Raw genomic sequence first — 15,358 nt, 5'->3', positions numbered from 1 at the left:
AATGTTAGCGCTTTACAAATACTTTTACCATTACCATCTAACAAAGGCTATCCCCACGGCAGAATGAGGCCTTGCGCCACGTCCGAGTTCAGACGCCATTCGTGATCCATCATGCACCTTCTGCTGAGCTCGTCTGCCCTGGCGTTCAGAGAACCTGCCAGGTGTTGAACCACCAGGGTCACGCCCTGATGTGCCAGCCACTGCCAGAGGTGCAGAGCCTCCTGGCAGAGGGTCCACGACACCACCCCGCCCTGTTTGTTGCAGTACCACATGGCGGTGGTGTTGTCCATGAACACCTGCACTACACTCTCCCGGAGAGAGGGGAGGAATGCCTTCAGTGCTAGACGAATCGCCCGCAGCTCCAGAAGGTTGATATGGAGCTGGGACTCCTCCGGAGACCAGAGGCCTCTGATCTCCTCCTCTCCCATGTGGCCTCCCCAGCCTTGGAGGGACGCGTCCGTCACAACTACGTGCTCCGGCTGGGGAAGGGAGAGGGATCTGCCGCTGACCCAATCGCAGTCCATGAGCCACCACTGCGTTGTCTCGCAGTGCCCTCTGAGATCATGACATGGTTGGACATGTTGCCCTGATGCTGGGCCCACTGAAAATTCATGTCCCACTGCAGAGCCCGCATCCGCCATCTGGCGTGATGCACCAGAAGGATTCAGGAGGCCATCAGCCCCAGAAGCCCCAGCGTCAACCTGACCGAGACTCGGGGAAAAAGGCTGAAAGAGTGGAATCAGATCCTGAATATCCCGGACCCGCTGTTCGAAAGGATAAACCCGAAACTGCGCCGAGTCGAGGACCGCTCCGATGAAAAGGAGCTTCTGAGAGGGGCACAGGTGTGACTTCAGCACGTTGATGGAAAACCACAGCTGGTGCATGAGGTCCGCCATTGTCTGGAGGTGGCCGACTGTCTGGGGAGAGCCCGCCTTCAACAACCTACCGTCGAGGTAGGGAAAGACTGAAACCCCCTGTGAGAAGTTGGCCTGATATGCAGTGCTCACTATTCTAGTGATCACTATGTATCAGTCCAAACAACCCTTATTGATGATTGGTTGTAAGTCAACCTTAGACTAGCTATCCGAGTAGCATGGACAAGAGCAGTCTTTAGGCTAGACTCTAGAGGGCGTGTTAAGCCAGCTGTTATAACATCACATATACCCCTTGAACACCAAGTGAAAGGACACCACACAAGTTGTTATGAAAATAAAAGTATATTTATTTAGAGCACAACAGCCCTGGACTCTTTATGAGGACAGGGCGCTAAGCACAATACAAAGCTCTTATGAAAATACTGAAAGTCGCACAATTTACACAAATGCCCGAGGGGCACGAAAAACCATATACTATGGAAGTGGAATGCGAAATTACTAGCAGGTAAGTACTACTCTAATAGGCTTTAGGATCGCTAGGACTGGACTACTGAACCTTCAGATTACTAGCAGGAGGCCTAGGGAGATCGGGTGCAGAGTGTGCACTCTCACGCAGGATGCGGGACAAAGTCTATGGATGCTAGATTTAGTAAAGTTAGTGTTATCGGACGAATCCGACTAGGTAGAGCTGAAACGAAAAAGGATCTGGACCCTTGGATAGTTAAGCTATGCTGGAGCACCGAAATGCTGAGATTACCTAGCCCAGGGGCTGCGGCTGCATAGGTCTGAAAAGACGTCGGGAATCCTTGTTGCAGTCTATGGAGCCTGAAAGAAGAAGTTGCTGGCAGGCGACCAGTGATGAAGTTCGATGTGATCCAAGCCTGGATCGATGATGGAGGATACCTGTAAGCAGAGGGGACCAAGTTCTGAATCACTAGCCAGTGATTAGATGGGCACCAGGATGGCACCGGACGAGTTCACCTCGACCAGGTGAGTGGGCGACGCTGGGCTCTGCAGTCTCTCGGACCAGGAGGCGTTGTCGGCGACCAGGATGGAGGTGCGAGCTTTCCCACGAAGGTATCTGCTGTCGACGTCGCTGGACCCAGGATTGGGGCAACAAGTCTTGGCAAATGCAAGCCCACGCGGTGGACTCAAAATGGCGTCTGGAGTGGACCAGGAGGGTCCGGGGTGCTCCTCTGTTGGAGGGGAGCAAGGGCCAGTCTGGAGCAACCAGACCAGCGGTGTTGTCGTCGTGGTGCGTCGTCAGGAGGGCCACAAGCCAGCAGGCAAGTAGCCGGACAATGCGGTGAGCAGCAAAGAGCAGAAGGGCCCCACGCAGATCAGGTGGATGCTGGGGGCTGGGCTTCGGTGCTGGAGCTGCTCAGGGTTAGGGCTTCTCAAACCCCAAAGCACTCACTCGAGGATCCCTCGGCGGTCGTGCTGGGCAAGCGTCGTGCAGTCTTGAAGATGGCCTGTCCCTCGAGGTCTCGTCACACCCACGAATCTCAGCGTGGCTGATGATGCAGGTAGAGGTCAGAGGTGCCAGGGAAGCCGGGTCTCGTCAAGCTGGGCAGTCTTGATCCGGAGGAGAGACTTACAGCAAACCGCGATGCGCTTGGGTGGTGCCTGCTGTGCAGGGTGGCTACTCCTTAGCCACAAGGGAGAGTCTTCTGAAAGGTTCAAGAGTTCTTTTGTGGAAAGTCATCAAGATTCGGAATTATCTAATTTGGAAGGGTCGCCGCTCCCACCTTTATACTAAAGAAAGGGGCTGGTACGGGACTAGGTCCTGCCCATGGGTGGGACCAGGAAGGGGGGTGGTTACACCACTCTCCCATGCCGGACTTTCCCCAGCTCAGGGGCTGGTGTGCCCCTGGAACTGGTTCTAGCCGGCAGATGCATAGTGAGCACCGGGGTGCCACTTGCAGTCACCTTCCTATTCAGCCCTGCCTACCCAGGATACACAAAACCCTGTCTGGGATGGTGCTAGCAACCCCCCCGGGACAGAAAACCCTTTGTCCAAGCTCTCCTCGCTGGAAGGACTCCCAGCAGCAGGAGGTCAGACTTGTGTCTGTGGTGGCAGCATCCACTTTGTGATGCTGAGGCTTGAGTTAACTTTAACCCGGGTTCACAGTTACTTACATGTCGTGTCCCTCTAAAAGGGGGGAATGCTACCCCCGTCACCAGAATTGGCAAGCGGGTAGTATTCCAATTCGTATGACACCTTACTCGACATGTTTTGATAATGCTATGCCAAAGTTAGCAATAACTGCGAGGATTATAATGCACTTAAGAGTATATGGTATAGCGTTATCATGGAAACAGCTAAAGGACTTGGTTCCGAAAGCTGCAGACAGGCTCAGCTCATGCTAGAGCACCATCTCACATAATTCCAAGCACTCTGCCTCCAGGATTGTTAAGGCCTGCCATAGGAGTGAGTTATAGGAGGATATGTGTCCATTTTAGGGTTAGATATAGGTATACTATATCTAAAGCAAAGGGTGATTACACCACCTTGCCCCAGCTGATTGATCAGCCAGTTGTGTCAGATTTGGATGGCCAGCCAGGGGTGGCATAATACATGCTGCAGCCCCTGGTAGGCCTAGGGTGCACTTATGCCCGGGGTACCTATGGTACACTGTACAAGGACTTACAAGAGTGCCCCAATACCAATTGGTAAATGCACCTAAAGTACATGGATGTCAATTTAGAGAGAGAGCAGCTAGGCTGTGGGTCTGATTAGCAGGCCTACAGCCAGGGAAAGTCGTATACCAGAGAAGCAAAAATCTAAAATCTGGGGTGACCATAGGATTGCAGACCCTACTCTCCTACAGTGGGCCTGCAAACCAATGATCACACCAGAAAGTCCTGGAGAACGGAAAGGCCGAAAAAGTCATCTCTCCGCACTTGGCTGTCCAGGCAGTAGTGTCTTGCGAACGTGTGCAGCGAGACCCACGTAGCTGCCTGACAGATTTCCTGCAAGGGGACTCCTTGACCCAGGGCAGTAGTAGCCGCCGTGGCCAGAGTGGAATGGGCACGTAGCCCCAGAGGAGGCTCCTTTTTAGCCAGTGAATAACAAGCCTCGATGCACAAGACGACCCATCGGGAAATGGTCCGTTTGTGCACCGCCCGTCCCTTCTTAGCGCCCACGTAACCAACAAAGAGTTGGTCATCCACCCGGAACTGGCGGGTGCGATCCAGATAGTATGAGAGCGCACGTTTTGGGTCCAGACCGGGTAGCCTCTCTTCCTCTTTCGAGGGATGCGGAGGCGGAAAGAAGGTGGGCATGGTGATGGACTGCCCGATGTGGAAGGCTGTGACTACCTTGGGCAGGAAAGAGGGTCGCGTCCGCAACACAACTTTGTCCGGATGGACAGAAAGGAAAGGAGCTTGATAAGAAAGGGCCTGGAGCTCACTCACTCTCCTGGCAGAGGTGATGGCAACCAGGAATGCAGTCTTAAGGGTAAGAAGACGAAGAGGACAGTTATGAAGGGGCTCAAAGGGAGCGGACATCAGATAAATCAAAACAAGGTTTAAGTCCCACTGAGGCATCACGAAAGGAACAGGGGGGAACATATGAGTAATGCCCTTCAAGAACCTATTTACAACTGGGGACTTGAACAAAGAGGGCTGATCAGGGAGCCTTAAGAAGGCGGAAATGGCAGAGAGGTAGCCCTTGATAGTGCCCAGAGCAGAAGAGAAAGAAAAAAAAGAGTAGAACCACAGAAAGAAGGGCAGAGAGTGAGTAGATTCACAGCCTTTGCTGCGCACCATGCCACAAATTTGTTCCACCTGCAGGCATATACCGATTTTGTGAAGGGACGCCTGGCTGCCAGAATAACATCACAGACTTCAGGAGGCAAGTCAAATGGCCTCAACTGTCGCCGTTCAATGTCCACGCATGGAGGTGGAGACTGGACAGGTTCGGGTGGAGGCCCGTCCCCTGCTGCTGCGACAGAAGGTCCTCCTGAAGAGGCAGACGAATCGGGGGATCGACTGACATGCTGAGTAGCTCGGGATACCAGTATCTTCGTGTCCAGTCAGGAGCCACAAGGATGACTTGGGCCCGGTTACGCCGGATCTTCTTCAGCACTCTGGGCAGAAGTGGCATAGGCGGAAAGGCATACAACAGACCGCAACTCCACTCGCGACGTAAAGCGTCTCCGAGCGAGTGCCGCCTTGGAAATTCCAACGCACAGAACTGATGACATTGCGCGTTCTCTTCGGAGGCGCATAGATCAAACCAAGGCTCTCCCCACTGCTGAAAGAGACCTTGCGCCACGTCCGAGTTCAGACGCCATTCGTGATCCATCATGCCCCGACGGCTGAGTTCATCCGCCCTGGCGTTCAGGGAACCTGCCAGGTGTTGAACCACCAGGGTCATGCCCCGATGTTCCAGCCACTGCCAGAGGCGCAGAGCCTCCTGGCATAGGGTCCACGACCCCACCCCGCCCTGTTTGTTGGAATAAAACATGGCGGTGGTGTTGTCTGTGAACACCTGCACTACACTCCCCCGGAGAGAGGGGAGGAATGCCTTCAGTGCAAGCCGGATTGCCCGCAGCTCCAGAAGGTTGATGTGGAGCCGGGACTCCGCCAGAGATCAGAGGCCTCTGATCTCCGCCTCTCCCATGTGGCCCGCCAGCCCTGGAGGGACACGTCCGTCACAACTACGTACTCCGGTTGGGGTAGGGAGAGGGATCTGCCGTTGACACAATCGCGGTCCGTGAGCCACCACTGCAACTGTCTTGCAGTGCCCTCCGAAATCAAGACATGGTCAGACAAGATGCCCTGATGCTGGGCCCACTGAAACTTCAGGTCTCACTGCAGAGCCCACATCCGTAACCTGGCGTGATGCACCAGAAGGATGCAGGAGGCCATCAGCCCCAGAAGCCACAGCGTCAACCTGACCGAAACTCTGGATAATGGCTGAAAGATCGGAATCAGAGCCTGACCATCCCAAACCCGCTGTTCGGGAGGATAAACCCGAAACTGCGCCGAGTCTAGAACCTCTCTGATGAAAAGGAGCTTCTGAGAGGGACACAGGTGCGACTTCGGCACATTGATGGAGAACCCCAGCAGGTGCAGGAGGTCGGCCGTAGTCTGGAGGTGGCGGACGACTGTCTGGGGCGAGCCCGCCTTCAACAACGAGTCGTCGATGTAGGGGAAGACTGAAACCCCTAACCTGCGCAGATGAGCTGCGACCACCGCCATCACTTTCGTGAACACCCGTGGGGCGCTGGTAAGGCAGAAGGGGAGCACGGTAAACTGAAAGTGCTCGTGGCCTACCGTGAACCGCAGGTAGAGCCGCTGGGCCGGCAGGACGGGAATGTGAAAATAGGCGTCCTGCAAGTCCAACGCTACCATCCAGTCTCCCGGGTCTAGGGCAGCTAAGACCTGAGCCAAAGTCAGCATCTTGAACTTCTCCTTCCGGAGGAAGCCGTTGACGTTCCGCAGGTCCAAGATAGGGCGTAGGCCCCCTTTGCCCTTCTTGGGAACCAGAAAGTAGTGGGAGTAACAACCACACCCTACTTCTAGCCCAGGAACGAGCTTGATGGCCCCCTTGGCCAAGAGGGCCGTAACTTCCTCTTGCAGAAGTTGCAAGTGATCCCCCAACACGCGGTGGTACTGCGGTGGCATGGCTGGAGGGGTCGCCTCGAAGGGGAGGGAGTAGCCCCTTCGGACGATTTGCAGCACCCACCTGTCCGACGTGATGGAGCACCCTGCCCCCCACTGGCGTCAAATGGGCCTGAAACCTCGGACTAGGAAGGCTTTGAGGTGGATGCTGCAGGGGTAGATGTGGACTGGCCGCGCCGTTGTCCCCCGTTACCGCCGCGAGGGTAACCATGCCTGCCGCCGCTCTGGATGTTAGTCTGCGGCCCGTGGCTGGCAGGACGTGTGGGGGCGCCCCTTCCGTGGCCACGAAAAGAGCACTGGGCAGAAGTTTGCTGGCACGGGCCGAGAGGCCCAAGGACTTGGCCGTAGCCCTGGAGTCCTTAAAGCGCTCCAGCGCACTATCCGACTTGCCACCGAAAGGGTGGCTGCCATCGAAAGGCATGTCCATAAGGATGTTCTAGACATCGGCCGAGAAGTTGGCGGACCTCAGCCAGGCGTGGCAGCAAACCGCCAGATGTGGAAATCGCTCTTCCCAGCTAGTCCGTGGTGTCCAGTCCACATCGTATTGAATACCGCGCTGCGTCTCTTCCCTCTGCAAGATTTTGAGCGAGCTTCACCCGGGCTCCCTATGGGCACTCAGGCAGCACTTCCACGACCGTATCCCACAGAGAGTGGGTGTAACGGCCCAAGAGGCATGCAGTGTTGACTGACCGCAATCCCACCTAAGGGAGGAGAACATCTTCTTGCCGAATTGTTCATACCTCTTGGATTCCCGATCTGGTGGTGCAGTAGGGAATGCGGACTGGGAAGTAGAGGCCTGGATAACCAGGCTCTCGGGGGTGGGGTGGGTGGACAAGAAACTAGGGTGGTCCGGAGCAGGGCGGTGGCACCTAGCGACGTTCCTATCTACAGGGGGACCTGTAGCGGGCCTGGACCAGGTGCCCAACAGGACGTCCGTGAGAGCCTCATTAAACGGCAGTAGAGGATGTGGGGAGCATACCTGCAGTTTAAGGACCTCAGTGAGGATGTTAGACCTCACCTTTGCGACTGGAAGCTCAAGAGCCAAGGCCTTGGCCACCCTCGTCAGCACCACACTATAAGCAGCCCCCTCCTCCGTAGCCACGGTAGGAGGGGAGACAAAACTGTCTGGGGAGGTATTCAGGCCACTGGCTTCCCCTAGTTCCTGTATCCAGTCCTGATATGACTGTCTTTAGACTCCCCCCAGTTTCCCTTGTCGTCCATGTCCTGAAAGTCAGGGGTAAAGGATGGACCCAGATCCTCGCAGAATTCCTCTTCGGCCGGCGCCGAATGTGGCGTCAAGCGACGCCGCTCCGACGCAGGATCCGGACCGAGGGGTGGACCAGGGACGGCGTGGTACGGGGATGCCGCCGGGGTTGACACCCTAGGGGCGGACACCGGCGGGGTCTTAAGGTCGACCAGCGGCGACCCGGATCCGGAACAGGATCCAGCGGGCCCGGGACCAAAGTCGCCGACGGTGCCGGGGCCGAAGCACCCGACGGCGCCGGGGCCGAAGCACCCGGCCCGCTTGGACTCCCAGTCGAGGCCGCTTGGCCCTAAGGCGTCGTGGAACCGGACAGAGGCGAGAGCGACCTCATGGCCATGAGGAAGGCTTCCATCTCCTCCGGCGTCGCATTCTGCCCAGGGACCGACGGGTATGGAGCAGGCCACGACGCCTGCGGCTCTGGCGGAACAGCGTGGGTGGTGTCACCCGAACCTCCGGCTGAGTCGCGCGAGCGTCGGGGGGGGAGTCAGAAGAATGATGACGCCTCCTCGACTTATTGTGCCTCTTACCTGAGGACTTGGAGCCCGACGACTGGTGTCAACTCGCCGAGCTGTGATGACTCCGGCCCCGCGACCGGTCCCTCGACCGCCTTCCGGACCGGGACCTCGAACGGCACGGGGCCGACTGCCAGAGCTCGAGGTGCTTACGGGACCGCTCCCGCCTAGCCTTCGATGTCAAGGCCCGACAGTCGGGGCATGACTTGTCATCATGGTCGGGCCCCAGGCAATGTAGGCACCGGCGATGGGAGCTGGTAACAGACATCAGTCGGCTGCAGTCGGCACAGGGCTTGAACCCAGGCATCCCTACCGGCACCGATGGAGTCGTATGCCTCGAAACGGATCCAAAAAGGATCAAAAAAGTTTAGTCAAAAAATGACTAAAGGGTACCACTTTCTCCGGACCTGGGCTTGCTGGTGCGGAAAAAAGAAGAACTGACGTCAGCGCAAGAGGGCGGCGTCTACGTACTCCGACCATGTCATCCCGACGCCAAAGACGGATGCGGAGCCGCAGACACGCAGAGGCACTGCTACACAAAATTTTCCGGATCCAGTCTGACGCCTGTGGATATTCTAAGGTAAGGAATCTAATACTAACCTGTTTCTTTCAGATATGTAAGCGTATGGATGAGTACGCTAAATTAGAACGTAAGTGTAATAGATAACAAACAATGTCTTGTATTGAAGCATCTAGTGGATCGATCTGATTGTTGTTTCAATAAACAACAAACCTCTTCCACTTTGCTGCGTAGCATGCTCTTGTGGTAGGGCGTCTAGCCTCTTTGATAAGATTCATAGAGTCTGGCGGAAGATTAAGGTAGCCAAACTCTAGTATTTCAAGTGCCAAATCGCAATGTTGAGCTGATTGGGATCTGGATGTCTTATCTCTCCATGGTTCTGAGTAAGAAACTTGGGGAGAGGTGTAGTTTTTTGGAGGGGGAACTACTCCAACAGGATTGTGAACCAGTGTTGTCGGGCCCATATGGGAGCAACTAGGGTAAGCATCAGGGAGTGCTGTTTGAGTTTCCGAACCACTAATGGAATGAGTGGGAGAGGTGGAAAAGTAAGCAAATATCCCTGACCAATTCATCCACAGTGCATTGCCTTTGGACAATGGGTGTGGATGCCTGGATGCGATGTTTGGGCATTTTGCATTTAGGTGGGTGGTGAACAGATCTATCTCTGGGAAGCCCCACATTTGGAAGAGTGGGAGGAGAACTTAAGGGTGAAGTTCCCATTTGTGTATCTGTTGTCGTTGACAACTGAGCAGATCTACATCATGGTTGTCTACTCCTGGAAGGTGTTCTGCAAGGAAATGTATTTTTTTTAGGTATGGCCCATCTTCAGATGCTCTGCGCTAGCTGTGAGAGCTGGAGAGAGTACGTCCTCCCTTGCTTTTGTATGTAGTACATCGCTGTCATGTTGTCTGTGCGTACCAGGACAGCTTTGCCTACTAGATGAAGTTGAACAGCTTTCAATGCTAGAATAATTGTTAGCAGTTCGATTTATGTGGAGTTGTTTTTGTTGCAGAGTCCACATGCCCTGAATGGTATGTTTTTCAAGATGTGCTCCCCAACCAGTGAGGGATGCGTCTGCTGTTAGCACTATCTGTGGAACCGGATTGAGAAATGGACGCCCTTGGAAAGGTTTTGTATGTTCCACCACTGCAGAGAGCGATGAGTAGGGCCATCTATCAACACCAGATCTGATAACTGATCTTGAGCCTGGTTCCACTGACGTGCTCAGCATTCCTGTAGGGGACGGATTTGAAGTCTTGCATAGGGAACAATTAAAATGCAAGAAGCCATAATTCCGATCAATTGCATGAACACTCAGGCTGGTAATGACTGTTGAGGCTGAAACTGTGATATTAGAGCTTGCATGTTGTGAATCCTGACTGGGTTGTGGTACGCTAGAGCTTTGCTAGGGTCTATTGTGGCTCCTAGATATACTTGTGTGTTGGATGGTTGGAGGGGAAACTTAGTGAGGTTTACAGTGAACCCCAAGTCGTGAAGCAGTTGGACTGTCCTTTGAGTGTGATGTAGGCAGCTTTGTTGTGATCTGGCTTTTATCAGCCCATCGTCTAGGTAAGGGAAGACATGAACCTGCTGTCTTCTTAGATGAGCTACAACTACTGCCAGGCACTTGGTGAAAACTCTGGGTGCCGTAGTTACTCAGAATGGGAGAACTTTGAACTGGTAATGTTGTTCGTCCACCACAAACCTGAGATATTTTCTGAGAGGAGGGTGAATGCAAATTAGGGGTTGGCGGAATTTGCATAGTCGAGCTACGCAAAGCTCAGCACAACGGTGAAAAATCTCTGCAAGCACACAAACACACATAATTGCTTTTTTGCAATGCTTTTTTCCTGTTTGCAAATGCTGTTTACGTGTTCTGGGGGAAATATCTCACTAACATGCATTTTGAGAACGCGAACAAGCAAAAAATTCCACAAAGCTGCGGAATGCAGAATTTTGGGCAATTTCGCATTCTCAGCGGAACGCAAAATTACCCAAATTCCGCGAGCGGAACATAATTTGCGGCCCAGGACTAATGCAAATAGACGTCCTTCAAGTCTAGAGTGGATAGAAAGTCGACTTGCTGAAGTAGTGGGAGCACCTGTTGGCGTGTGACCATGTGAAAGTGGTCAGACTGTATGTACAGATTCAGCTGTCTGAGGTCTAGTATAGGTTTGAGAGAGCCGTCCTTTTTGGGAATTTAGAAATACAGAGTACACCCCAGTACCTTGATATATTAATGGGACAGGCTCTATAGCATGTTTTTCTAACCGAGATAGAACCTCTTGCTTTAAGATGGTGAGATGTTCTGGTGACACTGCATGTGCTCTTGGAAGAATATTTGGGGGAGTGCTTGTAAGCTCCAGGCAGTAACCATATTGGATAATTTGTAGCACCCACTTGTCTGAAGTGATTGAATTCCAGACAGGTAGGAATTGGGAGATGTCCCCCGACAGCAGTGGAATGATCGGGGGTAGCGGAGGGAGGTCACTGTTTGTTTGCAGGGCAAGTGTGTGTGGAATTACCTCTACCTCTTCCCCTACTGTTGTTTCCTCTAACACATACTTTAGAATAACCTCTGGACGAGGGGTATTGGTTGTTGCCCTTGTAAGAGGAGGAGGCATTCTCAGTGGACACAGTTTTTGAGCCACCCCTGTAAAATGAGTGGCGAAAAGAACCCCTACTGGCAGGTAACTGTAGAGCCCCCATGGACTTTGCAACCTAAGTGTCTTGTTTCATCTTTTCCAGAAAGGTATCACAGCTGGTCCGAAAAGATGCTCTTTGTCAAAGGGTTAGTTAAGTGTGGAAGTTTGCACCTCTGGCTTAAATACAGAGATTCTGAGCCAAGAGTGTCTGCATAATAGTATACTGGTGATAATTGCACGAGATGCTATGTCTGCTGTGTCTAGTGCGCATTTAATGGACGTGTTGGTAATGAGTTTACCTTCCCGAATATGGTCATTAGCTTTAGATGTATATTGGTAAGGCAAGTGTTGCATGAGTTTTTCTAGCTCATCGTAATGAGCCCTGTCATAACGAGCTAGCAGCGCCTGGGCGTTGGCAATGCACCAGTTGTTTGCTGCCTGTGAAGCTACTCTTTTAGCTGAGGCATCAATAAGCTTGGACTCCTTGACAAAAGAAAGGGTCTCCCCTGTGGCTTGAGAGTAAGCCCTCTTGCGTGCGTTGGAGACTACAAGAGAGTCTAAGGGCAGCTGACCTTTAATATAAATAGGATCGGTAGGAGCTGATTTGTATTTTTTATCCGCTCTAGGTGTGATTATTCTTGCCCTTACAGGATCCTTAAAGACCTTGTCTGTGTGTGTGTTTTAACATGCCTTTCAGCATTGGCAAAGTATGAGTAGTTCTTTATAAGAAAAGGTCTCAAAGAGGAAATCCTCTTCTAAAGGCTCTGTATGAAGTTCTACTCCATGTTAATGAGCAGCCCTGTTAAGGAGTCAGAGATAGGCAATGTTGTTATCAGGTGGGGAAAGTCTGGAGGGATATAAATCAGGGTCATTATCTGTATTTGGATCTGTGTCGTAATCTTCCCAAGCGTCAATGTCCTGATCCTCATCCCCATCCCAATAACCTTCATCCTGTGGGTCAGGTGCAATAGGCCTTGGTGGTGAATTTAATGGTGTAATAATCAAGTTAGGATTAGGAGGAGGAGAAGGAGGTGGAATATAAGGAGGAGGAGGGTTAGTGCCCATATTCTTCTTCTTAAAAGGGATATGATAGTCCTCTGGCAAGTCAGCTTTCCGTTATTTTGGAATGGTTGCCTGAATATGTCCTATTTTAGGGTTTATAACAGGCTTTTTCTGTTTCGGGTTGAAAGTTGGCTCATTAGATGGAGTCTCTTTGGGGAGAGTGACTTTCTCTTTCCGTGGAGATTTCCGCACAGAATGTTTCGGCTCCGGGACGTTGAGCGTCAATGGTTTTGGCTTGGAGGGTTTCGGCTCAGAGTCTTTGGCCTTTGAGGATTTTGGCTTCGAGTCTTTGGCCTTGGAGGATTTCGGCTAAGAAACTTTGGCCTTTGAAGGTTTCGGCTCAGAGCCTTTCGGTGCCGAAAATGTAATCTTTCGACCCGAAGATATGTTGATCGATAGATTCTTGGTCTTATGTTTTGTTGCAGAAGGTGTCGGTTCGGCATCAGAGTGGGGCTGGCTCGAGCCCGAGCCAGAAGGCTTCTCTTTTTGTTTTGGAGCCGGGCCGGAGGGTGGGGCATCGGAAACCTTTTGTTGGTGCCGACCTGAACCCGAGGGCAAAGGAGGTACCAGAGCCTTTGTCTTATGTGGAATGGGCACAGGGGGATCTGTACTCACATTACGCTGGCCTGCAATGATGTCTTCCTCTTCTTCCATGTTGGAGTGGGCCTCAGACACGGAGTTCTGCTCTTCTTCTGGCTCTTGAGCTGGATGTTGGATACAAGAATCTTCTCCGAAGATATCCGCAAAAGAGTCACTCTGATGTTGCATTTTGTGGTGCCGAGCCCGACGATCACAAAGTGTCTTTTTCAAACCGAATGATCAACATACGTCGCAGTCCTCTCCTCGTGTTCCGGGGACAAGGAGAGGTTGCAAACTTCATGCAAGACGATGCGTGGAAATTTAGCACGACACCCGGGACTTAGCTTGAATAGAGTCCGTTTCATCGACTGCTAGTGCGGTCGGCACGGGTAGGCCCGACTGCCTGCCTCGAGTTTTCCAATGGAAAGTTTTCCGAAGTGAGACTATGCATGTTAAATGCGGAACTGCGATCGATAACAATACCGTTGAGGGTAGTGGATTGCACGTCGCAGAGGTCCGAAAACAGTACCGAACCGGATCACAGCAATACACATCCGAACCCGATGGTGGAAAAAAATCAATCTAAGAATGGAGTTGATGCCCCTGCGCACTATCTCCGAAAGAAGGAGTCACCTACCTCATAACTACAATACTTCTTTGAACAAAACAAAGTTCAAACCTCTGGACCCAACACCAGATGACGATCTATGCTAAAGCATATGATCTCCAGCTCATATGCCTAACACTAAAGGATTTTTGCCTGACCTGGACGGAGATTTGCACTTATGCGACCGCCACGTTGGTGCTCCCGCCACGTCCCCCCTCCTAAAGATGACCCTTGTTATAATAATCTCTTTGTGCGGTCGAAACGTCAACATCTAGTATAGTGGAATGTTTTTTCAATTGATTTTGGATAGTTACACTCCTACACAGAGCACCATATCAGTCACTTGTATATATGCTTTCTGTATAGCAGTTGCGCACTATAAACTCCCCCGCTTCACTTGCACTGCTCCTTAACACTATTGGGGCATCTTGTTTTAACTTGTTTGTCAAATCAAATAGAGGATATCCTTGAATTGAGGTTTTATGAAACAAATGAAATAAATTGAGTTTTGATCTCTGGTTAAACTGATCTATTGATGGTTTTTACAAGTTGACACTGACGTTCAGGCTTACACTTCACACATAGAGACCATTGTTTCTCTATTAGTTAGCTCACCTATTGGCACAATAAAATACTCCCTTTCACATGCTGGACAGGTGGGGTCATGGATGAGGCCACATGGCACCACCTGGTGGCACTGTGGAGCTATTGCTTGGGCACAATTTACGGATTCAGTAGGATGCTAATAAGGAGAGAAATCTGAGGGGTAAAATCTGTTGACTTTGGATTAAAAGATAAATTCCTACATTTTGTATGTAGTAGCGTGGAAAAGATAAGTCTTTACATCATGTAGATTGTTGAAACAATAAGGCACTCATCGCCCATTTCTGGAAAAAGTGCAAAACTGTAGCACTCTTTTGATGAGCAAGCCAAGGTCATATTTAATTCTTGGTAGGTTCAGACAGTGGCTTCACTATAATGGGGTGAAAATGTATTTACCATAGTTAATTCAAGGATATCCTTTTGTTACTCTTGCAAAAGTTGTACCGAAAGAGGTTTAAACAATAAAAATGGAATCTATCAGTGATTAAAAGGCATCCTATTATCCTTCTTATATCTTTGCAGACTGACATGTTCTCGCAGACTCTTTGATATAGAGAGGGCTTGATTTTTACTCAAGAAGTAGTAATCTCCCAGCAATAACTACAATAACTGAACAATCCTGTAGCAACAATACAGTAGATGCAAATCTGAGATAGCTACAAGTAACATACTTTTATAAGGGCCATGCAAGTTACATTGAATAATGCAAATTAAGAACAATTCAAAACATCTATGAAGATGCACAAAGGATCAAGTACCTTGTTGCCTTGACAGTTGAAATACATTCTAGTAACCCTTGCATTCCCAGCCTGACGAAAGCATACAAGCTGCTGTGGGCGATTCCATTCAAACATTCGAACACTACCATCCTGAGCACCAGTGGCATCTGTGAAAAAATATTATCGAAAACACCATAACTGTTTATTCTTAGTATGAAACACATGGTAAAATAGATAGGGACACTTTCAACTATTGTGATATATGAGCTGATAAAACAGTGGATTATTTTAAAAATTGGTAAGTCAATCAGTCCTCACTCTGACTTATGAACCTCAACCTA

The 15,358-nt window shown here is 51.2% G+C and overlaps 1 protein-coding gene across 2 annotated transcripts in view; it reads right to left on the bottom strand.

Moving 5' to 3' along the window:
* Positions 1 to 15,358, bottom strand: part of DMXL2 (Dmx like 2) — a 2,078,996-nt gene that overhangs the window by 171,645 nt on the left and 1,891,993 nt on the right. For both annotated transcript variants that reach the window (XM_086958287.1, XM_086958289.1), the window contains one exon: positions 15,057 to 15,184. In XM_086958287.1, the coding sequence (XP_086814413.1) occupies positions 15,057 to 15,184 (128 nt within the window). The remainder of the gene's footprint in view (positions 1 to 15,056; positions 15,185 to 15,358) is intronic.

The sequence above is a fragment of the Lissotriton vulgaris genome, chromosome 2_1 (assembly GCF_964263255.1).
Source record: "Lissotriton vulgaris chromosome 2_1, aLisVul1.2, whole genome shotgun sequence".
NCBI lineage: Eukaryota > Metazoa > Chordata > Amphibia > Caudata > Salamandridae > Lissotriton > Lissotriton vulgaris.
The sequence above is the reverse complement of the archived record's forward strand: the minus strand, read 5'-3'. Positions and strand labels throughout refer to the sequence as shown.